Consider the following 23,851-nt stretch of genomic DNA (forward strand, 5'->3'; position numbering starts at 1 on the left):
CTCGGCAGCGTGTAAGGGGTCTTTTCCTCAGGGTACCAGGTATGGGCTGGTTGTACCATCCATAGTCCCAAGCCACTGTGATTTGCCTTCTTGTGAAAATATAGTTCCACTTGAAACTGTCTTTTGGGAGCCTGCTCTGTGTGAGGCACTGCAGGAGAAGCAAGTCAGCAAGACAGGGACCTGCCTGCAGAGAGGCGCAAGTCCAACAAGGACGAACATCAGCAGGCAAGATGTGTTAAGTGCTGTGAGGAGGGTATCGGATGCCCTGGGGTCAGGAAGTGGAGGTGCTAGGCCTCCGAGCAGTGACAGGCATTGCTGAATGATTGCTGAGTGGTGGGAGTGGAAGGAAGGGCGTGCTGTAGAGAGGAATAGAGGAGAGAGCACAGGCCCAGAGACATGGCGTGCATCCCCAGGACAGGTACTGAGTGTAGGGTATGGAGGCAAACTCAAGGAAGATGAGCCTGTCGAAGGTCTTGAATGAACACCATGCTGAGGAGCTCCAGCCACATCCTGTGGGCGATTGGGCCTCTAGGATCTTGAAGGTGAGGTGTGACATATGGCACAGAGTGTTTGGATTGTGGCAGTAGCAGAGAGGAGGTGGGGTCACCAACAGGGACGCCTTTCCACTGTTCAGCCAAAGGGATAGAACCAGAGATGCATGTGGGAGTGGAGAGGAAGAGGGGCCCAGGATGTCTGCAGGGCCACGGGCTAGGACTGGAGGGGGGTGGGCTGTGGAAGGTTGACACTAACGATGTCGGTAGGTTTATGAGTGCCTGCTCTGTATTGTGCCATATTCTTGTTTTAAGAGTCGTAGACATTTGCTCCTATTGGTTCTTCACTACAACCTTCTGGGGAAGTACTGAATGCATTTTGGGTGATGCAGCATTGTGATTCCCATTCTACAGATGGGATTAGGCCAAATGATACAAAATTACTTCTGGTCAGGGAGGAGCTGGGATTCAGAGCCCAGGTGTTGAGCCCAGAGTGTGCTTTCTTTACTGGTCCCAAGTCCAAGTTTCAATTCGCAGGTAGAACAGATCAAGAGACGCAGCCCTGAGAGAGGGGCCGTGATAGGAGAAGCACGTTTTCAGGAGATGAGGACAGACACTTGATTCGGAGGATGCCATTCAGGGTGCATGTGATATGTGGGAAGGAAGTACTTTTGGTGCAGAGTGTCTTGGGTGTTTTGACTTGAGAAGCAATAGGGGCATACTAGGAAACCATCATTACCATCCTCCTGATGAGCTGAGAAAGGCGACCTGAGGTGTCCTCAGGTATGTGCACCTGGTCAGGTGACAAGATCCTGACCTATGTCCTGGGATTTCCAGCTTCCACAGGCTGATGACACGGTGCTCTGCATGACTGCCTAAGACCTTGGTGTGCAATTACACCACCTCCCACAGAAGGGGCCCCTGCCCTCTCTGTCCTTCGGGGTGGTGGTGGTTTTCTGGACCTTGGTGAGGTGGCTTCTGCAGAAAAGGCAGAATTTGTAGGATTACCTTGGAGGTTTGCTTTTGCAAAGGAGGTCAGAGTTTTCCTGAAATGAAGCCAAATGCTAGCTCCCTGGAGCAGCTGGTGCCAGGAATTTTGAAGGTACCATCTCCAAGTAAAACCTTTTTTTAAGAAGTAATTTCTACTTCCAGAGATCTCAAGCTGCCAAATGAATGGGCATGGCACCGCCCCCTGTTAGTTTGTGTGGGTACCGGGAAGCAGCACCCCAAGTCCCTCCACGTACAATGTTGCTTCTTTGGACTCCTTTGCCTGTCTACATCTCAAAAAACACTCTTTCGAGAGCTGAGGGGAAATGCTGGGCCACAAAGTGCAAGCGTCTGCACTCTGCCGCGTCCTCCTCGTCTCTCCGGCTACTGCCCCCCCTCCTTTTTTTTTTCCTTCCTCCGTTTCTGTTGAATAAGCAAAAGCAAGAGCAAATTTATTCCTCGGATCTCATATGAAAAAATGCGTAGTAATTGTTTCTTTTTGCTATTGTCAATATGTTTCTGTTCCGTTCACTGAACTTTGTTCTCAGCTCCTCCTGCCAGCTCGCAATTTAATGTGTAGGTTACCCACCCCCAACACCCTGTTACCCTTTATAAAATGGCATCATTTCCCCCCTTCAGGCTGTGGTGATGGGAGCAATTATCCTTGCTGTGGGGCGGGGGTAGAGGAGGGAGGAGTTGGGCTCTGCCTCAGAGCCTGGGGTCCCCTGAGTCTCCCCCAGCCTACACTGGGTTTCACATGGGCTCACATGACTTCGGTTGGTATGGGAAGTGCTTGGGCTCAGAAGCAGTCAATTCTGATTTATATCCAGGTTGGGGTATAATTAGCAGTCTTGATTTAGTGTCATTGTGGCCTGAAACCTACCATCTTCCCTCTCTGTGTATATTTAGATGGTCAGGGCCTCAGGCTGCCAATCTGCGGTTTCAGACCTTGACCGTGGGATACTAAGCAAGTCGATTTTCTGAGTCTTAGTTTCCTTAGCCGAGGGACTTGCATCATGATGTCATCTAACAAGGAGTTGAGGTAAATGACTTGGCATGGCTCAGGCTGGCTCACCTGGTGTCTGGTGGATACCATTTCCTTCCTTCTTCCCTGAGAAAAGTGGGACCACTATTCAGATGGCAGCAGGGCCTGGTTCCAGCCTCCCAGTTCTGAGGGCAAGTCACTTATTCCAGGGGCCTCAGCCTGCCTGCCTGTAACCTGGGCTGATGGCAGCTGTCTTACCTTTCCTGTCTCACAGCCAGGGATGGAGTAAGGGGAGTGAAGGCAGAGGATCTTAGGGCTGGAAAGGGCTTTGGGTGTTACTGGTTTACCTGTGTTTTATAGATGGGGGCTCAGAGGGCCTGTTGATGTGCCCCAAGTTACGCAGCTGATGAACAGCATCTGGTCTGTGTGCTGTGCTTACTGGGCTTCTTTACGCTACTTTACCTGAAGGCTTACCTGTCTATTAACTCATAAACATATGCAAGATGTACTCCTAGCTGCGTGTGGTGGTGGACAGACAGATGGCCCTTCTCCTGCCATATGCTGCTGCCTGGTTAGGGTGTCAGGGCCTGAGGAGGTTGTATGCTAGTGCGTGGGGTGTGGGGGGGTGCCCTGTTGCTTGCTTTGCTCTGCTGACCCCCCTTCCCTCCTTCGCGGGTGCTCCTGAGGTGGATATTTGGCTCTATCCAAAGGAGGCCACTCTGTGCCCAGCATTGTGCATGGAGAAGTCTGAGGGGGGCTCCTGCCCGCTGCAGCCATCTGCAGACAAAGCACGTACCCTGCAAAGGTCAGCCCTCGCCAGGTGGGAGAAGTTTCCAGGCTGATGGGTAGAGACTGTTGGGTGGGAGGAGCCAGGGTTTGTGCTTGGCCTTGAGGGCCCCAGGGCTGGGGAGGAAGTGGAGGAGAGTGCCCTGGGAAGGAGAGAGGCTGCAAGGTCTGGAGGCCCAGGTGTGGAAGGTGCACTTGGAGGAATAGAGGCTCTCAACAAGAGGGGCCAGGTGCTCTGAGAACATTTTTACTCTTAGAGGAGGTTTTATAGTGTCAGTAATTGGGCAGGCAAATGTCCAAATGAGTTAGTTTGTCTAACACAGAATCTAGATCATAATGGTGGCCCCGAGCATTGCTGAGGACTGGCCTTTACCTGTCACTGCACATGGCTCCCAGGATGTCACAGTGCCTTGCTAAATCTCTCCCTCCCTGAGAAACTTGCTCCATTCGGACACCTGGGATCCAGCAAGAGGGGGTGGGAAACACCAGTCTGGCTTGGGATTCACGATGGTCCCTTCTGGGTCACAGAGTGACTTTTCGCCCGCCTGCCCCCCAGCCTGCCTGCCTCAGCCCGCCTCCTCTGGAGCTGGCTTTCCGCTTATCTTAATTTATTGATGAAAACTTGTTTTACGGTCCAGAGCACAGACGGCAGCAGCTCCCTGCCAAAAGAAAGCATGCTGCAAATCGGGAAAGCGAGCCGCCTCCCGGAGATGGGTGGCTGGGGACAGGGAGGCCGGCAGTGACTCAAGCATGTCTGGGTGGGTGCGTGCTGCCTCTGCCCTGGTGACCAGGGCTCAGGGAGGCCAGCCCCTGGCCACGTGGTGCATGGGCTTGGGGCAGGGAAAGCCCCGGGGGTCCAACCCAGCAGCACCTTCCTGCCCCTCTCCGCCACTGGCTTACAGCTGCTCTGCCTGGTCTCCGTCACCTGGTAGGCCATAAATACTAATAATGGCTCCCATTTATGGCTGTGTACAAGGCACCATGCTAGGAAGTTTATTTTCATGAATCTCATTTAATTCTGACTACAACTCTGTGTGGTAGGAACCATTAAACCCTCATTTAAAAAATAAGCACTAGAGTATCCCCCAGCTGGTAAATGAAGAGCCTGGGCGGGAACTTGAACCAGGTCTACCTGGCTTGAGGCCAGAGTTGTTCATGGCTGTCTCTGACCCACAGTCCAGGATTGACCCATGTTCTACACTGTGGCTACCTCTTAGTCTAGTAGGTCCAGCTCACTTGTGTGTTCCCAGTGGAGACCCCATCGCATGGCCTCCTGGGCTGCAGCAGCTGCCAGGGGCTGAGCTCAGCGCAGACATTTACCTGTGAGGCAGGCACCTAAGCAGGCTGTCCCTGTATCCCTTTCCAAAAAGTGGGAAACCTTTGAGATGCTTCTGTGCCTTCCTCTGAAACTCAGTGTCCCTGTGACTATTCGTAATGTCCTTGCCTGCCCTGTCTGCCAGCTCTAGGCATCGTGGAGATCAAGGCTGGACCTGCTGGGCTCCGGGCTCCTCATCCATAACATGGGATAACAACTCCTTGTAAGATCGTTGTGGCCATTTGCCGAGATAGCGTTTGTGGAAGTACTCTCTGGAAGACAAATGGCAAAGGATGGTTGTCATTTGCACTCGCGCTTCTGTTTGTAGAGATAGAGGAGCAAAAAGGGAAACTCCACACTATTTTCCTTTGTTCCTTCTTGTTTCTTCTTGCAGAGGTACAACCAGTGATTTTCATAACAGTCAGCAAAGTGGGGGGACCACCTAGTCTGGGTCATCTCCACCCCCTACACATGCACCCCCTGTCCACACCCTTCCTGTAGCCTGGACCCTGACACTTTTCCTTTTCCCTCCAGGTGCCCTGCATCCTGCATGTGTGCCTTGTCCCCCTGCACGGCCACACCTGGACCCACACTGCAGTGCCAGGCCCCCCAGGCAAGCCCCTGCAGGGCCCCACCACTTGCTTCACTCTGGGCCTGTGCTTCTGGCTCCCCACCTCCCTCAACTCATACTGAGGTAGAAAATTGTGGAAAATGTTTACTCCAGTGTGGTTTTGAATTTTTCAGGGCTGTAGGAGACCCATGGAGGTTATTATCATTAGATTCAGGGTCCCAGCAAACTGGATTAAAATCCCGCTCTGCCAACTCCACGCGTGAGCTTAGGTGACATATTCAACTTCTCTGATCCTTAATGTCCTCATTTGTGAAATGGGGGAAATAATAGTAACTGCTTTCCATGGCATTTGTGAAAAGGGTTTGTCACAGCACCTGACTCAGAGAGAAGTGCCAGCCTCGTCACCACCCTCGGCACCACTGCATCATTACCACCTTTGTCACCAGCAGTGCTTGTCTCATGCTGAACTACTGGTCTTTGTGACTTCTATGTTAAACTACTAAACCAGATTAGACTGGACCTCCTACTGTCCTACTAGGCTGGGGGACTCCTGTGACTGTCCAGGCCCCAGGCCTGCTTATGGGTCGTACACCACAGCTAGCCTTCCTTTCTCAAAGTAGGGCCACGTCCTGATGACACCTTTCTGGCATATTTGAGAAAGAGCCAGGGGATGACGAGGGTCTCTGCAGTGTAGAGTGATGGGCAAGAACGCGGCTGCTGAAGTCAGACTTCCTGGGTTTCTTCGCCACGTAACATCTCTGTGCTTTTCTTCTCTTATCTCTAAATGGGGATCCAAAATAGCCCCTCCGTGGGTTGAGAGGATTCGGTGGGCACCAGAGGCGCAGCAGCAGAGCAGGCTGGCGCGGTCCGTCCTTGAGAGTGCCTGAGTTCACCCTGTGCAGCAGCAGGGCAGGGTGGGCTGGCCTTGGGTGTTGCGAACAAGGCATGGCTCCTTGTGAGGAGCTCTGTGACCTTGAATGAGTGTGCCTAGTGACACCACAGACAGACAGCTTCTGGCCAGGTAACCTGCACTGTGGTGCACATATTGAAAAGCAGAGGGCGGGCCCCTGTCTCCCCTCTGTCAGGAGCACCAGGAGGTGGGCAGAGCTTGGCACAGGCAGGGAGGGATCTCAGGCTGTTACTTAAGTTGGTGCTGAGACCATCTCTGGCAGAGAGACCTGAACTTAACTGGCCTGTGTCCCCTACAAAGCATGTCAGGAATGCCAAAATCCTGGCGTGGGTGGACACAGCTCCTGGCTGGCAGTGCAGATAATCAGGCTGTGGGCATCAGATCCCTAGAGAGAAGGCAAAGCCTGTGTTAGCCACGTCAAAGGGTTAGAGCAAGAGTGTGTGGGTGGTCGTCTTGGGGACAGAGATGGACTTGGTTGTCAACCACAGTCTTTCCCCATATCTGTATGTGTAATGTGGGCTGGGGAAGATGGCCCGTGTTGCAATATTATTTATTTTTAGGGTACCAGGGATTGAACTGAGGAGCACTCGACCACTAAATATTTTATATTTTATTTAGAGACAGGGTCTCACTGAGTTGCTTAGCACCTCACTTTTGCTAAGGATGGCTTTGAATTAATGATCCAGGAACCTCAGCCTCCCTAGCCACTGGGATTACAGGGGTGCGCCACCATGCCCAGGGCCAAGTTGGATTATTAAAGGACTCCCTCTAATAGTTGGAATGAATAGTAGAATGAAGGCACTCAGGGACAAAGTGTCTTTGTTGTATGACTTCTCATGTCTGGGGCGGGGAACAACTTTCCCCAGACAGGAGAGTGTCCCCAACCCCATCCCATCACCATTCCTGTCCTGAAGGATGAGTTACAGTCTCCCAGACGGACTTGAGCTCTTTGCCAGAACTATGTAATGTGAATTCAAGGCATCCTTGTCCTGTCCCCGCTTCCAGAAGCTTGAATAAAAGCGCAGTACCTTGTGCAGTGGTTCATTCTGAGGAACGTAAAGGACACGGTGGGCATGATCCTGTTTGCCCTCAGTGTTCCCAAGTGCTGGGGAGGTGCTTTTCTCTCCCTCACTCTTTGCTTTTCGCAATGCTGGGGTTGGAATCTGGACCTCACGAGCGCTGGGCAAGTGCCCCACCGCTGAGCAACATCCCAGCACTTTCCTCGCTCTCAACAGAGGAAAACTTAGGAAGGTCAAGTGACTTGCCAGGGCTGCATAGCACCTCACTGCTCCCCTGGGTGCCAGGTCCTTAGAGCTGGGCTGCTGGCGGTTCTGCCTTCCTGGGGAGAGCCCAGTGGTGGCCAGTTTTAATGTGGTCCTTGAAGGCTGGTTTCTTAAGCCCATCCCTGCCTCCCCCGGCAGCCCTGGCTGCAGAGTACTCTGAGCTTTGATGTCAGAAAAGCCTTTCTCCCCAGACACTCAAAATAAAACAAATGCAGGGAAGAAAAAAAAATTATAGTGGTGATTGAAAAACCTGTTCTCCAGACTCCTCTGACAAGCTCTTTGAGTCCTTGGTGCTTCCCTCCCACTTCATGGCGACCTTGGGAGTTGAGACAGTGCTTCATGCTGTGGTCCGAGGCTGTGTCCTACCGGGCACAGGAACTCTGGCAGCCGTGGCCCCCGGGGGTTGGACAGTGAGAGCTGCATATCTGCCCTCCTCCCCATTCCACTTCAGCAGGGAGGGCACCCCCTTTGCATCAGACTCTGGGCTGGGATGGCCTGAATTCCGTGCCATTTCCTTTGAGTGTTGACAAGTTCCAGAGTATAGAGAAAATGTGTGTCCAGGGTCGTTATCATCTACTGTCCAGCACAGGGCAGTCCTGGGACTAACTCTGAGGACACGGGCCTCCCATGGAGGGTCTGACAGCGATCGTCACCCTCCCTCTTGGGATGTTCTTCCCCATGCCTGCCCTGACAATGTCAGCCACTGACTTCTTGAGTGTTCCCAAGTAGGACGGGAACCATCTGGTCGCTTGGTCCATCAGGGCCTCAAGCCGAATCTCGGAGTCCATAGGCCACAGCATCCTACTGACAGCAGTGGGCAGAGCTGAATGGGTCCAGAGGAGCTTGGGACTATGGAGTCACAGTGTGCCCCTTTGTGCCTTCTCTACACCCACTGAGCCCAGTCACGTTTGCACACCATGCATCACGTGTGGGACGGTCGGGAGGGGAGCGTGGTTCTGCCCTGGCGGGCTGCGGCGGCAGTCGATGTTTATGGTGTGGTGAATGATCGCTCCTCCTTTACGAGGCTGGCAGGTGCGCTGTATCATCCACTGCTCTCTGGCATCCTGGCCACACGTCATTTTGTGGTCCTTCTGGGGCCATTCCTCAGCCTCAGCCCCACGTGGGCCCTCGTAGGGGTTCAGATCTTGCCTCCACTTCCCTTTTCAGGTCCCCCCCAGGGTGCAGGCCTGTGGGTCAGTTGGAGAAGGTGGAGAGAAGCTGTCTCCTGAGACACTTATCCTGGGGCCTGCTGCTGTCAGAAGTGGGGGTCCAGAAGACTGGGGATGTGGGGGTTGCAGGGCACAGGGTGAGCACTGTGGCTTTCCCCCAGTCAGAGGATGAGCTGTGTGAGGACAGCACAAGGCCTCACTGTGCAGGGACTGGCGTTTCTCAGCCCCCTGCCCGGGCTTTGAGGCCCAAGTCTCCTGCCCTCAGGGCTGGGCCTCCCTAGAGTCCATAGACACTAGGTGGAGTGAGGCCCTCAGAAGGCCAAATGCCCTGTGCTGAGGCCAGAAGATGGGACGTGATCCAGGCCCCTCCCTGGACGAGAGGACACCAAGCCCTGCGAGCAGCCAGGACTGCTGCTGATTGATTGGACATGTGCCCCCCTCCCAGGGTCTCCACGCGGTAGGGGGTGGCAAGGAGCTGTCCTCCACCTTAAGGAGCCCCCTCGCCCTGCGCCCCTCACCCCTCATGCTCCTGGGCTTTCAGCTGAGTCGCATGGGCATCCCTGTTGGCTGATAGGGGCTTCGGGTGAACTGGGGAAGGGCGACAGAGCCTGCTGGGGAGAACTGGCCCCTCAGATCATATGATTCAGGGGTCTTAAGAGCATAGAGATGGGCAGCTCCCAAACACTGTCCCTAGCCTCTGACAGTGTTCCAGTGTTGTCTCTTAGGCCATCTTATTTAAGAGAATAACCCCATTCTGGAATAATCAAATGTAACTGGGTTGTAGATATGCAAATGCTTTACGTAATATTTATTTGGAGGAAAATTAGGCCCAGAAATATGGGTGTGATCTCCCTGTCACCTATAAGCTGGTGAATTGGGAGCTGAGAAGTATAGTTGTGAAGACTTTGAGAGAGAGAGAGAGAGAGAGGAAAAAAAAAAAAAAAGGATCCCAAAGAGAGTGACCAAGGAATAATGCCACTTGGCTTTAAATTATGTGCGAACAGTGTGAGAAAACAGCCATGGCTACCAGTCAAGCTGATGGGGCTTAGGCTGGATTAGGAGAAGTATAGAGCTCAGAGTGTGGGAGGGTAGAGTGGTATCTTTGTACTCTGTGCTGGTCTTCCTGTAGCTGGAGTCTGACTTTCAGTTTGAGAGAGAGATGAATAGTGGAGGGTGACTCAGAGGTGAAAGATGTAAAAGCCCTTAAATGGGCTAGGAGGAGACTTGGGAAAGAACGTCGTTAGATACACATCGTCAAATATTTAAAGGCCTGTCCCACTTGCCTCTTGGTGAGCTTCTTGGGCAAAACGAGGATGGATGCACGTTAGCCACAGGGAAGTGGGTTCTTGAGTTGGTAGAAAGAATTCTTGAGCAGGATTATGCAAAAAAGAGGAAGGGGTGCTCGTCAGATGGCAAACACTGAGACCTGGGTGCCCAGCGTGGTTACCGCCCGCTCTGCAGAGCTGTGATCCTCCTGCCTGCTGGGTGACTTTGGCAAAGCCATATCTGTGACTTTGTCCCTTCATTTCCCTCCGTGCAGAATTGGAAGCACGAACCTGCTCTCCCCTCGTTCCCAGTCCCGCCTGTGTCTCCCTTTATGGCTTTGAGAATGAATGAGCGGCCGGGGGCCCCTGGAGGCAGGGGCCGTCTGAAATACAAAGTAGCAGCCCTCTCCTGGAGCTGATAGATTGTCTCTCGCCCTCTGCAGTGACGTTCTTGGCAGGTTGGCCTCTCCCCGGGTGGGGCGGTTCGTTATTAGACAGCACGCCAAGCTGCGAAATTAAAGCGGTTTTGATTTTCTTTTATTTTCCATATCTACTAATTTATTAAATGCCATTAAACTCTGGGCCTGTCCCTGCTCATTGAAAGCAATGGGGAGGGCTGATACCTAGCATTTGAGAAGTTCCTGCAAGTATAGAGGGGCTGAGGGTGGCAGGGGTGCCAGGGGCTGAGCTGGGGAGTTACCAGGGACATCAGACCCCCCAGGCCTGCTGTCTGATGGGGCTCTGCGAGCACAGGAGGCAGAGGGGATTCAGATGCCCAAGGGTGCCCAGGGCTCTGATGAGGGCTGGCCAGTGAGCAGGCGCCACACCCCAGGCCAGTGAGGAGCTGAAGAGGGGTGAGTGGCAGGAACTTGGGGGCACTGGGGGTTCTAGTTGGGAGGATAGGACACATAGAGGGCTTCTTTTTCAAGTGGTTAGATGTGTCCAGATCTGGTCCTGTACCAGGCTATGACCTGCAGAGGTCCCCCACCTAAACCCTCTTCCATTTGTCCATCTGTCCATCTACCTATTCATCTATCCATCCATGGAACAAATGTTTAGTATTCCAGACATGTTCTGGACCTTATGGTGGAAGAAAATGGATGAACCATGGACCTGGATCCTGGATCAGGTTTGGTGAGGGTGGGTCACGTCTACCCAAAGATTGGGGGCCCCTATGTGCTGCTCTGAATTCTGCCCTGTCCAGGTCATTCCCGGGAGGAGCCACCTCCACACTGGTGAGAGACTGGGCTGTGAGACGATATGGGTAGTGGCTGTCCTGAGCTCGTGCAGGTTGGGGTAGATGCTCAGGAGGGAGGACAGTGTGCAGGCCCTATTGCTGGAGAAATGGTGCCCAGGTGGCCCATACATAAGGACACATGGCAGATCCATATATTAAGACTACAAATCAATATGATTTAAATTGAAGATGAGGAGAAATGCTGTGGGGATGTGAGGCTGATTAGCAGTGGCTTAATAAGTGAGGGAGTGTGGAGAGCTGGCCTGCAGCCCGACACAGCCTGCCTGGGCCTCAGTTTACCTGCTGTGCATGTGTTGGGTGGGCCTCAGGGAGCTGAAGGACACCCTTGGGTGTCTCATTGGCTTGCAGGCTCCTCTCTGTGCCCAGGGCTCCTCTCTGTGCCTCTTGTGCAGGGCCCAGATAGGATAGCTCTGGAAAAGGGGAGGCCCAGCATGGCCAAGAGTCAGGTGTTGTTCGAGGCCACAGGGATGTAACCATGAACAAACAGACACCAAACCCGGCCTTCACAGAGGTTCTGGGCAAATGCAAGGGTAGAATTTATCTTCTCAAATTTGGATGTGGATTTATTTGGAGCCCTAATGGAAGCTATTTTGCAATGGCCTCAGTTGGGGACGTGGGCAAGGGGAATGGGAGGCTTGTTGCTCAGAAGGTTCCCTAAGCCTGACCCCGCTTGGAGAAGGGCACTGGCCAGGCCTGGACCACACTAGGGGTGGCTGGTGACCTCGGGCCAGTCGTTGCTGACATTGGCCGGGTCCCGATTCCCTGAGTCACACTGCCTCGCCCCAGATTCTCCAGCCTTGATTATAGCCCGGTCATCACAGCTGAGACAAACCTCTGGTTTGGGAAGGGAATTTTCCCGAATGCCACCCGCTAAGCTTCTGGCACTGAGTGGAATGTGCCGCCCCAGGCCGTGCCTCCTTCCTGTGCTTGGCTCCCTCTACATGGGGCCACTTCCCTGCCCTGCTCCTCTCCTCTCCCACCCCTGCCTCACCCTCTCCCTGTCCCCTGTACTGCCCTCTTGACCTCCCGCCTGTCCAGGGCAGGCTTTGCTGTCCAACTCTACAACAGACCTGTTTCTGCTGTCCACTGCTCCCCCTGCTCACAGCCACCTGCTCCTGCCCCATCTGGACACCTCCAGCACTTTTTGTGTGTCGTGACATCTCCTTCAGAACCAGCCCTGTCTTTAGCCAGCTCTCCTTTCGCCACAGCTGTCCTCTCAAGGAGTTGACAGCCGGGGATGGGGGGTGCCTGGCATGGGGAACTCTATTGACAATTTGAGCCAGGCCTTTCTTTACTGTGGGGGATTGTCCTGAGCACTGTGGGTGTTTAGCAGTGTGCTTGGACTCTACCCCCTGCATGCCAGGAGCATAACCAAAAATGTCTCCAGCCATGCTGTGTGCCCCCCTGGGAGCAAACTGCTCTTGCTTGAGAACCACTGGCCTAGGGGATGAGAGCAGTTTGGCTGAGACTTGGTTAGGATCATGCTGGAAGGGCCCTGAGCAGTGATCTAGTCTAAATCCCACAGTTTAAAGGAATTGGGCCTTGGAGAGCTACAGAATCTTAAGGTCACACCAGGGAGCAGTGTGGCGAGAGGCATTTGGAAAGAGGATCCAGGCGGCTCTATGTGGGCCGAGAAACAGAAACCAGAGGCAGGGAGTGCCGCGGGACCTCGCCAGATACAGCAAATGCTCACAGGTCTCCTGGGGAGGAGAAGGTGTAGGAGCCTGCCCGCACTCAGGAGGCGAAGTCCCATTCCAGCCTGGCCATGTGTCCGTCCCCCTGCAGGTTCCCTATCTGTTAAATTAAGGCCTGATCTTTGTGTTTTCTTCTTGCCTGAAGGCTCTGCTGGTGCTAGGTTTTCCAAAACTGGGGACAGAGGGTTCATTTTAGCAGGAGACCCTGAAGATTCAGGAGTGTGGCAGCGGGGATGTGTGTGGTACCACCTTGCCCCGCGCAGGCCTCATTGAGCAACAGACAGAGCTGGGGGTGCGGCTTCATGGGAAGCAGGGAACAGGCGTGAGGGCTGTGAGAGGAGGCTGGCCAGGACTTAGGGACAGGCTGCTTATGGATAGGGACTGCTGCACTCACAGGCAGCAGATCTTGCCTGGGTCTCAGCCTGGGGCCCCGTGGGACCTTGGTGAGAAGGGAAGCAAGGTGTGGGGACAAGGCATTGGCTCTGTTCCCCCGGTAGGAGACACCTGGACAGGGTGTCTGAGAAGCTTGCAGAGCACGTCAAAGAATGTGGAATGTGAAGTTGGAGAACGAATTGAAAGAGATGACCAGTCCCCAGAAGGTTCTGAACTGTTGAGGTTTCCCAGGGAGGGGCTGCTAGGCATCACAGCAGGTCCCTGCCCGCCGCCCCGGGGAAATGGAGACTCAGGTGCAGAAGGAACCCCCGGCTAGCTCCCAGTGAGCAGTGCCTTCTTCTCTGAGGACCTCCAGGCTCTGGGACCTGGGACACATTATGCATCTCCAGCTGCAGGGTGGTGGGGGCATCCTGCAGCTCCAGGGGTCCCAAAGTCAGGTCTGTTTCACAGGCTGTTCTACTGGTGGCAAGTGCCTGCTATAGCAGTTTTCAGCTTTCTCATTCCAGCGTCCAACTTTTAGCTATAAATCTTCAACCTGAAAATCATGAAATTTTCAGGGTATGATTAATGAAAGAAAAATTGAGACGGCAGCACAGAAACTGACCGGATTTGAAGAAAGTCAGTTGACAAGTTGGATGCAAGTTTCACATGTCAAGGGAAAATTCAAAGAGCTTCTGAGCCGGGCTGGAGCGCCACCTAGTGGTTATAGCGGGTGGTGACACCCATTGCCCCCTACAAAGCTATGTGATACCCTGTTTCAGCCAAGTGCATTCCTTGGGAACCTTGACCTGGTTCCACCTGCGGCTGCTTCAGAGTAAGAGAGGTGTAGGGCTACTCTCCACAGTGAGGGGGACCCAGGCAGTTGTTCAACTTACTTAACTGATTTCCTATGGCTCCTTGAACCATCTCTGATTTAGTAACACATGGAGATATCCCCCTACCTGGTTTTTCCCCCCATGAATGGCCTGGGCCCCCTTTCAATTTCCCCATTTATCAATGTCTTGCATATTCTTCAGGGCCCAGCAAGTCCTGTCAATACTGTCTGTCTCATACTGGACCGTTTCTCACTGCTCCTCCAGAACCACCAAGGATGTCACTACCGGCTCTTAGCCACCCCCACAGTAGCTCCTCATTGCTCTCTGGCTGCCCCCTTTGCCCTCCAGGGTCTTTTCTCAGAACAGCAGCCACAGTCACCTGAAGACATCAATCAGATGCTGTCATTCTGCAGCTGCAGGAACACGCTGAGAACACCCACATCTACCTACCTGCCAGATCCTGTCTCATCTGTCCCCAGGCCACCCCGCCTCCTTCGTCCCCTACCGCGCTTACTCCTCACTTACTGTGTTGCAGCCACTGGCAGCTTGGCTGGCCAGGCTCGTTCCAACCTGTACAGCCTTTGCACTTGTTGTACCCTTTCTTAGAACATTCCATCTCCACCTGTCTCTGTGGCTCACTCTCCCTCTTTTTTGGGTTGCTCCTCACATGCCACCTTTTCCATGATCCTTCTTTGCCTATCCTGTATCCAGTGACCTTCAAACTCTTTCACATCCTTATTTCTCTTCCTGGTTTATATTATCAAAAGCTCATCTGACTTTGCTAGTGTCATATTTATGTCCCCATAGGAATCTCTTCATGAAGGCAGAGTGTGCTGGGACTGTTTGCTGCCATCTTTCCAGTGCGTAGGACAGGGCCAGCACTTAGTAACTCCGTGCCTAGTTTGGGTTTGTGGGCTGAATGAGTGAAGGAAATGCTGTCCTCCAGGGGCTGCTGCCCTTTCCCTTCACTTTCCTGGGCATATGACAGAGCCCTCTCTGCCTGATTGTGAACTGCCTTGTCTTGGCCACATCTGTGTTTTCTCCCTGATCGAGAACAACTTGAAAACTGGGTCTGTGTTTGCTTCAGGGAGCCACAGCTAGGAGTACAGTTCCTGATACATAGTAGACGCTCAGTAAATTCCTTCTCAGCAAATGGTGCCTGGCATTGGCCACTTTACGTACTTTAGTTCTCTTGAATTCTCCCAACAGTCCAGTAGGAGGGTGATATTATTTTAATTCAAGGAGTTTTCAAGGTCTTATAGCCAGGACAGGCTGAAGCTGAATATAAAACCTGTGACTCCCAAGTCCTTACCATCTACAATTTTCCTTGTGTGGAATGTTCTTGCCCTCTATCCTATCCCGAGTTCATCTCCTCCTTTGGACCCCTGTAGCATTTCTTTGGCACCAGTGTGTACTGCCCCAGGGTGGTAGATGCTGTGTTTTTATTAACCCCTTCCAGCCAGAATGGAGGCCGCTGGAAGGCAGGTCTCTAAAGCGCCTGTAGCTTTTCTGGTGTGGGGTGCTGCATGCTGTAGATAATGAAGATTGGTTGACAGATTGATTGGCTCCTCAAACTCAGTACATGTCCCCTGAGCCAGTGCAAGGAGCGGGGAGTATCAGCTATATGGAGCATATAATGAGGCAGATGTTGAGATCTGCCGCCAATGAAAGGGAAGCTTCCCCAGGCGGAGCTGCTGGCTTCCGTCGCAGCCCAGAGGTGCGGGGAGGAGGGTCAGTTTTTGGGTCCGTCACGCTGGTGGCTGGCTTAGTTTGATGGGTACCAAGGGCAGCTGTGAACTCCCCATCCTGTACTACTTCAGCAGCCCCTCAGCTGGCCCCATGAGAGCTTTTCTCCCTCTGTCTGGGGAAATTTGTTCTTCAGGCTTCTGAGAACAGTGGCAAATGGCTCTTCTGTTGGGCAACAGGACATACCCGCAGCAAGTTTTCCTTCTGAGAAACCAGACCCCGACGTTCTCTCCAGTGCAGAGACAAGTCCTCACGTGCTTCCCCTGGCCACACACCCCTCTCCTGGCCTCTGCCCTGGTGGGGCCTCTTTTCTATCTAGTGGAACAGCCTCAATGCTTGTTCCTATCTAGGACCTTCGACGTGTTTGCTGCCTGCTTTGCCTCTGTCTTATTTAATTTGATCCTGAGCGTGAACTGATGAGGTTCATGAATCTGGTCTAATCCCCTTCACCAAATGGAGAGGCTGAGGCACAGATTGGTGGGATTCATCTAGGTCTCGTGCTTTGGGTCTGTGACTGTAACCTGGTTGCTGGCCCTGCTCTCACCTGTTTTGTGTCTCAGGGCCGGGGCTGGGGACATGCAGCACTTGGATTTCCAGGGAGAGGAGTACAAGTGGAGGTCTAATGAGCTTTTCCTTTCTCTCCAGCTCTGTGGTTGCGGGCTGCTTGGAGTGGGCATCTGGCTCTCCGTGTCCCAAGGCAACTTTGCCACCTTCTCCCCCAGCTTCCCCTCGCTGTCTGCAGCCAACCTAGTGATCGCCATAGGAACCATTGTCATGGTGACCGGTTTCCTCGGCTGTCTGGGGGCCATCAAGGAAAACAAGTGCCTCCTCCTCAGTGTGAGTTGGGCCCCCTGTCCCCAGCCCTCTGAACTCCAGGTCTCCCTGAACTTGGGCAATAGAAATGGGCAAGGCCTAGAACATAAGCCAACGGGTACCCAACCTGAGCCCAAGGAAATTGCTTCTAGAATGTTCTGTGCCTGACCACACTCCTGCCCCTAGTTGACCCTCTCCCCTGAGACTCGTGGTCTCTCTGGGTTTCCCTGGGAGGAGGTGGCCCCTCCCAGACCTGGGATACCCTGCCTGGGTGGTGCCTTCCCACATCCCTCATTTGCACCTGCCCCTGGCCATCACCTTTATCCTGTGCCCATGCCTGGACTTTTTCTTTCCAGTTTTTCATCGTCCTGTTGATCATCCTGCTCGCAGAGTTGATTTTGCTCATCCTCTTCTTTGTCTACATGGACAAGGTAAGCCTTCCAGCAAGGGAGTGGTGAACGGAATTTCATAGCCATCACAGCCCAGGGGTTGGGCTGGTACAAGCCAGGGTTCTTCCCCTGGCCAGAGGACAGTGTAGACAGACTCTATGAAGAAAGTGAATTGACCCAGGAGTTAGGAAAGGCAGCCAGGAAAGACCTGGATGGAAGGTGGGTGAGTTTGGAGCCAGTTGGGGAGTTCGATGTTGTATATAGTCTTAAGAAGTAGAATCCCGAGTTACCCAGGGTGGCCGTCGACTGCCTCTCCCTCCAGGGAGCTCCCCAATACTGGAGGCACTTTCCAGGAGACTCTGGTTGAGTAGGGTTAACAGTAGAGAGTCGCTGCATCTCCAGAGACCTTCCAGGATAGACCGCTGCTCTCAAACAGCACCTCAGATTAGAAGGATGGCCAGAGTGAGCCCCAGCCACCTTCCAAGGATGGGCAGTTTGTGGCCAACTTGGAGCATCTTCTCAGTAGTGTTGCAGAGCGGTCACCCAAGGTGCCGGTTTCTTGGGCTTGGAGGCCCTTTTGCGGATCTGCTCCCTATAACTATGTGTGTATCTGTTTCTGGGTTCTGGAAGCAGTTTCCCAAACTACCCAGAAAGTTATAGGCATCATTAGGATTCGAAACAATAACTCTTTAGTTTTGCATCTGTGAAAGGGAAAAGAAATAGCATGAGGAGATTTCTGTGTCAGCCCTGTTCTTGGTTCTTTATAAGAATTCTTGTCCTTGAATTCTCACAAAATTGACATTCTTATTCCAATAGCACTGGTAAAGCCGAGGTGAGAGAGGCCACGGTACTTGCTCGAGAGGTGGACAGAAGATCAGAGCGACTGATCAGCCACCCAGGGTGTGGGGCAGTTTGTGGGGAAGATGTCAGGACAGAGTGGCTGGTGTGGGTGGTGGTCCTGGGCAGGCAGTGGGGGCGTGCCGCCTGCTCTCCTCGTCCTGTGGCAGTGCTGGCTCTGCGGGCCATGCGTTGCTGGAGGTAGCAGGTGACGATGCTCCTGGGGCAGACTGAAGCCCAAGCGCCCTGCCCCCAGTCCTGCTGCCTTCCCTCCCCCACCCGGGAGCACCCCTGCCCAGTCCTGGCTGGCCTGGCCTGGGTCAGGGACCCCCTCCAACCTGCGGTGCTCACCTCCCAGGTGAACGAGAACGCGAAGAAGGACCTGAAGGAAGGGCTGCGGCTGTACAACACCGAGAACAACGTGGGGCTCAAGAATGCCTGGAACATCATCCAGGCCGAGGTGAGGGCTCTGGTGGTGTTGGGCAAGGCCAGCGGAAGGCGGGGTGGTGGCCTGGCCTTCAGGCCGCCTATCAGGTGGCGTTTGCCTGAACAAATGGATCGGGCATTATACCATGAGATACAGCAGAAGAGGGATGAGGAGGTGAGCACGGAGGCCAGGGGGGCTGGACACAGGAGTGGACAGGCTGAGGGAGCTCTGGGAGTGGCTTGGCTTTGGGGCGAACTGTAGGATATATCTCACAAGGATTGGCCGCCATGATTGTGCTCGGCTCAGGCAACAAGCTCTGATTCTAAGAGGAAAATAATCAGTATTCCCGACACCCCACTTTAAGGCCTGAGAACTGGCTGGTGGATCTATGAGCCACCAACTTGGTATGATTGGTCTGCACCACAAAGCAAAGAGCTGGAGGTGCTATTGGGTGAGCAGGGGACTGGAACAGTTGCTTGCCTCCCCCAGGGCTCTACCACAGCCCAAGGAAGGGCAAGAAGAAGGCCCTTTGTCTCCTGACCTGAACCTCAGCACGGCTGCTTCTGAGGGATTGGGGTTGGCCCAAGCAGGGGACGGCCTGCGTGGGCGGGGCTGGCTGGGTGCTTCTAACCGCTCCTTCCATCCCTGCCGGGCAGATGCACTGCTGTGGGGTCACTGACTACACGGACTGGTACCCAGTCCTGGGGGAGAACACAGTTCCCGACCGCTGCTGCATGGAGAACTCCCAGGGCTGTGGGCGAAACGCCACCACGCCCCTGTGGAAAACGGTGAGTCCTGGAGTCCGCCACATGGTGCATGGCCTGGCACGGGGATGGCGGGCACAGGCACAAGGATGGGCTCTCTGGGCAGTGGGCGGGGACACCAGGGTGGAGTCAAAACGCAGGGGTGTGTGTACAGACTTGCACACACATGCTGGGCCCCCAGTTGGGAGAGTCCAAGGTTAAGGGTTGAAAAGGGGGTCTGTGGCTGTGTACCTTGTAGGGGGAACCTTGGGTGGGGTGAGGCTGCTCACAGGAAGGAGGACCAGAATGGAGGGTCAGTGAGGGCCAGGAGGTGTGGGCGAGGACAGGGCCTGGCAGGGAAAGTGAAGTGGGGCTGAGCTGGGGGAGCTCATGTCATGCCGGGACCTTCACCTGTGTCTCGCTCCCCAGGGCTGCTACGAAAAAGTGAAGATGTGGTTTGATGAGAATAAGCACGTGCTGGGCACTGTGGGGATGTGCATCCTCATTATGCAGGTGAGGGGCGTCCCGAGGAGCCACGGAGCACCTCTATTGCACCTGACCCGAGGAGAGGGGCATTAAGTAGCCTGTTGGCGCACAGTGGGGCTGAGCTCTGTCCAGCAGTTGTCATCCAGCTCGGGTGGGATGAGCAAGATCGCGCTCCGTGCTTGCTGGCACCAGGCTCTTGGTGTTGGTGTCGTTCGATATGATCTTCTCTAGTTGCACTCGAGCCAGAGAAGACACACATAGTGTCTCCTGGCCACCAGCTTTACGACTTGAGCAGTGGCATACTATGTGGTGACCAGGAAGCCACAGCTGCCCCCCTACTTCCTCCTGTGCTCATCCAGGTCACCACCCCCTTTCAGATTGAGGTCAAAGGACACAAACGAGTACTAACATTGTCCCAAGCACCTCTGCCTGAGGCCTCATGTCCAGTGTTCTAGAACTAAGCATGCGACTCGGTGTGAATTTCATCTGTCATCGCCACCACCTCCCTCTTTCCCTGTGGTTCTTGTTGGCTCCTGAGTCATTCAGGGTTGGATTCTTCATGCCTTCAGCCTTCACACCAGCCTCTGACGTGTCATCTGTGGAGGGGGGTAGTGGCAGAGGGGCTCTGTACGCATAGCTCTGAGCAGCTGAGCTGGAGTCCACCTGGGTGGCCCTGTGCTGTGTCCCCCGGTAACCTGGGCTGGCTGTTTTCTTTACCCAGAGCATTTCCCAGCACATGCATGTTTAGTTCCACTTGTGCTGGGTGCCCTGTGATGTTCCCAAGGCTCCCAAGGCTGAGGCTAGATCCTGGGCTGCCGGAGCAACTATCTAAGCCCCTCCCCTTGTCTTTCAGATCTTGGGCATGGCCTTCTCCATGACCCTGTTCCAGCACATCCACCGGATGGGTAAAAAATATGATGCGTGAGCGGGCTGGCGGGGGCGCCCAGCCCCACCCGGATGCTGTGCCAGGGAAGAGGATCTGAACTTCGTCCCCTGCCTGTGCCCTCCAGACTGCCATCCCTGCCCCACCTCCCCAGTCTGCCCTCCCCCTGCCCACCCACCTCAGCCTCAGACTTCTCGGAGGGCGGAGGGCCCAGTGGGAGGCAGCGCACAGAGACCTTGGGGCGCTGGACACCTGGATTCCTGCACCTGCGATTTGCCAAAGACGACAGGGTGGGCTGGGGGACGCCAAGGAGGAAGTCTCTAGCACTGATGGGTTCCTACCTGCTGCCCTTCCTCACACTGACACTTTGTCCCCAGGTGGGGTGGGGAGCAGAGTGTCCCCCCCACCCCCGGGGGAGAATCTGCCCCTGCGGAGGCCACTGCCGTCCATACCGCCCAGCCAGAGAGCTGGCCAGGGCGGGTCCGACCGCCGCCCGCTGGAGCATCTTGCCCAGGCTTTTTATACCTTACAATGTAACTTTTTTATTTTATTTTACTCTGATTATGATTATTCAGGAATATTATCTCTCAGATAAGTTTAGGGTTAGCTTTTCTGATTTATAACTTTTTACTGTGTTGATTTCTTTAACAGTTTGAGTTTCCTTCTCCTGTGGGTGGGGAAGGGTGGGGAGATGGGACGTCCGTCCAGTTTCCTTCCGGATACTCCTGAAGCTGTTGGGTGGGATGCACCAGGCTCGGCCTGAGATGTACCAGGAAGGAGGGGGGATGGCTAGCATGCGGCCCCCTGAGGCCTGGCATCTGTGACTAGGGGCCCAGGAAAGGCGGGAAAGACAAAGGAGCATCATGTGGGCATAACAGGGCGTCCTACACAGGGGAAGTGGCATTTGCTGACCGAGCCAGGGAGGCCAGAGCAGTGGTGGGGTGGGCTGGGGGGTCCTCCTGGGTGAAGGGCTTTTCCAAGACTGTGGCCAAAGCTGACAGAGCCTTGTGCTTTTCAATGGTGAGCAGTTTTTAGTGTGGCCTTCTTCCTCCCTCTGCTGGCCTGGGTGGCTTCCCTTCCCACTCATGCCCAGGTCCCATAACCCCTGTTACTTTCACAGACATTCCTGCCACAGACTCTGAGACACACCCCTCTAGTTCAGGAACCTGCTCACGTTCATTGTCACTTACCTTAGGAGAGGGAAGCAGTCCTCATGGTCAGCTGCTCAGATGGTGGCAGAGGACCCAGGCCCATCAGCAGGGGGAGGCTGAACTGGCACACATGACTGTCCCTGCCAGATTACCCCAGCTGACTACCCTGCTGGGGGAGGAGGGACAGGACCACGTGGCGCCCAGGGCCCTCATCCCCTTGCGGGGATTTGTTGCTCTCCGCAGAGGGGTGGGTGGCCGCCACATCTTGTATCATCCCAAGGAGATGAGATACAGAAAACCCCAGAGGTGGGGGGATCTTGTCACAGAGGTCCCAGGAAAAGAGCAGTCGGTCCTGGCACACACAGACCTGGGTGTGGAGACCAACAGGCGGGTTTTCAGCTATAGCAGGGCACCCCCGCCAGAACTGGGGCTCGTCTGTTTAATGTTTTATAGTTTAAAAACTCAAGAAACCACAGGACTGAGCTTGAAAAGGTCACATCGGGGCTGGCTAGGGGCCAGGCGTGTCACTGGGTGGGGCCTTGTGTGGGCAGCTGCCTTTCCCTGCTCATTGCCTAGATCTCTTACCAAACTCTACCTGCCTTGTCTGTTCCCAGAGCTGAAACGGCCACCAGCCAACCAGTCACTCTCCATTCACCTTCACTAACATAGAAATCGGGACCAGGAGCGCAGGACTTTTGGTGTGTTCAGGATTCATGTTTTGGGGGTGGGAGTGGAAAACAGAGTGGTCTCAGTAAGTAGGACAGAGTGAAAACCACTTCCCTGAGACAGGAGCATGGCGCTGATGGACATTGCAGCAGGGCGGGTCCTGGGGCGTGTGGGGCAGGCAACATGAGTAGAGCTGCTCTGGCCTGTTCTGGTTAGGAGCAGCAGCTGCCTCTCTAGGGCCCCAAATGCAGAGACATTCAGCAACGAGTGTTGGAGCACAGTGAGACCTGGTGCATATGTTTTTGGTGGTGGGGATGGATTCATTTATGCCTATCAATGCAATTCTTAATTTTTGTTAATATCCACAGCAAAAGCCTAGTATGTTAGGAGGTGTCTAGCCTCCCTGGCGATCTTGTTTCTGGAGTGTTTCAGGGTGGCCTCTTGCTCTGGAGCCTTTGCCGCAGTCCCTCCCCGCCACTGACCCCACCAGCCCCCTCCTCATCCGTCCATGTACAGAGCATTGTCCACAAGTCCCCAAACTGCCTTTTTGCCTCACCTGTTCCTTCATGTTGCTGAGTCTACATGGGGTGGAAGTCTCCATGCAAGGGCAGGTGTTCTCCTGAGCCCCTTGACCATCCTGCAGAATGGTCCCCACACTATCCAGAAGGCCAGGTGGCTCAGAGTCTTCTCCATTTCTCCCTACTATGATCTCATTGGGGCCAAATCCCGCCGAGTGAATTCCCTCCCTTGCCAAAGTCAGAGTGAGTTCAATTAGGTCTGATGCAAGCAATTTACAGACCTGACTCACAAAGTCCCTTAGGGTTTGCAGGCGACTTCAAGGGAATGCCTAATGTAGACTCAGCCTTTCCTTGAAGCCATCTTGCTGAGGAGGTGAACTCACGGCTGAGAACTGCCTTGGGGTGGCTGGCGGTGGGTGTCAGGGTGCAAATCTCCCCTGCGCAGTCACGCTCTCTGAGCTGGATCAGTGCCACCAGCCTTCCTGCCAGCCTGGGCCTGCATCTTGGGCCCTCGCCCTGGAAAGGTCACTGAACACACCCCAGATCCCCTTGCACGTGTTCTGGTTGGACTTGGAACTAGGTAGCCATGCCTCCAGGTTTGGGTGGCTACAGAGTAGACAGATGGATGGAGTGACTGTCTCCTCCTCTCCAGCCCCCTGCCCACCCTCTGGTGGAGGTGCTAACTAGCAGGGACATGGCACAGGATGGGAGCTGGGTGCCAGATGCTTGGGGTCTGTTCTTCCCCCTCTTGTGTTCCATTCTCCCATTTCCCTTTTCTCTACCACTGTGAGGCAGTGGTCCAGGGTGGGTCCTGGCCTCCCTGCCTCGAATGGCGTCTCTGAGGAGTGTGGGCCTCCTGTCCACACCCTGCCCGCTGTCCCCGGGCAGCACAGGAGAGCCTGGAGTGCACGCTTGTTGGTTTCAAATGCACTTTTCTGCTTGCAGTGCCCTACATGTGCGTTCCCTTCATCCCAGTCCTGGCTTTATTGAGCACCATGTTTTTAGCATGTTTTTAAATAAAAATTGATAACGCGTCAAAAGCACAAGCAGACTGTCTTTTCGTGGTGCATTTTGTTCATCTAGCTGTGACTGTGATCTATTCATTATACTGGTAGGTATGAAGGGGCCAAAGAGTCCTCGGACTGCAGTCTTAGGACATCCAGGACATTTCCCCAGCGGGGACCTCATCTCCCTCCCAGGGTCCTGGTTCCCCACTGGTGCGGGAAGGGTCTCAGTCCCCTCTGTGGGTACCTGAGGAATTCTGACTCCT

At 54.3% G+C, this 23,851-nt stretch overlaps 1 protein-coding gene across 5 annotated transcripts in view; it reads left to right on the top strand.

The window, feature by feature from the left end:
• The window catches only part of Tspan9 (tetraspanin 9), a 198,098-nt gene extending 174,468 nt beyond the window's left edge, over positions 1-23,630 (top strand). For all 5 annotated transcript variants that reach the window (XM_076854034.1, XM_076854033.1, XM_076854036.1 and 2 more), the window contains 6 exons: positions 16,314-16,505; positions 16,838-16,912; positions 18,066-18,167; positions 18,791-18,922; positions 19,307-19,390; positions 20,217-23,630. In XM_076854034.1, the coding sequence (XP_076710149.1) occupies positions 16,314-16,505; positions 16,838-16,912; positions 18,066-18,167; positions 18,791-18,922; positions 19,307-19,390; positions 20,217-20,288 (657 nt within the window). In that variant the 3' untranslated portion in view covers positions 20,289-23,630. The remainder of the gene's footprint in view (positions 1-16,313; positions 16,506-16,837; positions 16,913-18,065; positions 18,168-18,790; positions 18,923-19,306; positions 19,391-20,216) is intronic.
• The last annotated feature ends 221 nt before the right edge of the window (positions 23,631-23,851 follow it).

The sequence above is a fragment of the Callospermophilus lateralis genome, chromosome 4 (assembly GCF_048772815.1).
Source record: "Callospermophilus lateralis isolate mCalLat2 chromosome 4, mCalLat2.hap1, whole genome shotgun sequence".
NCBI lineage: Eukaryota > Metazoa > Chordata > Mammalia > Rodentia > Sciuridae > Callospermophilus > Callospermophilus lateralis.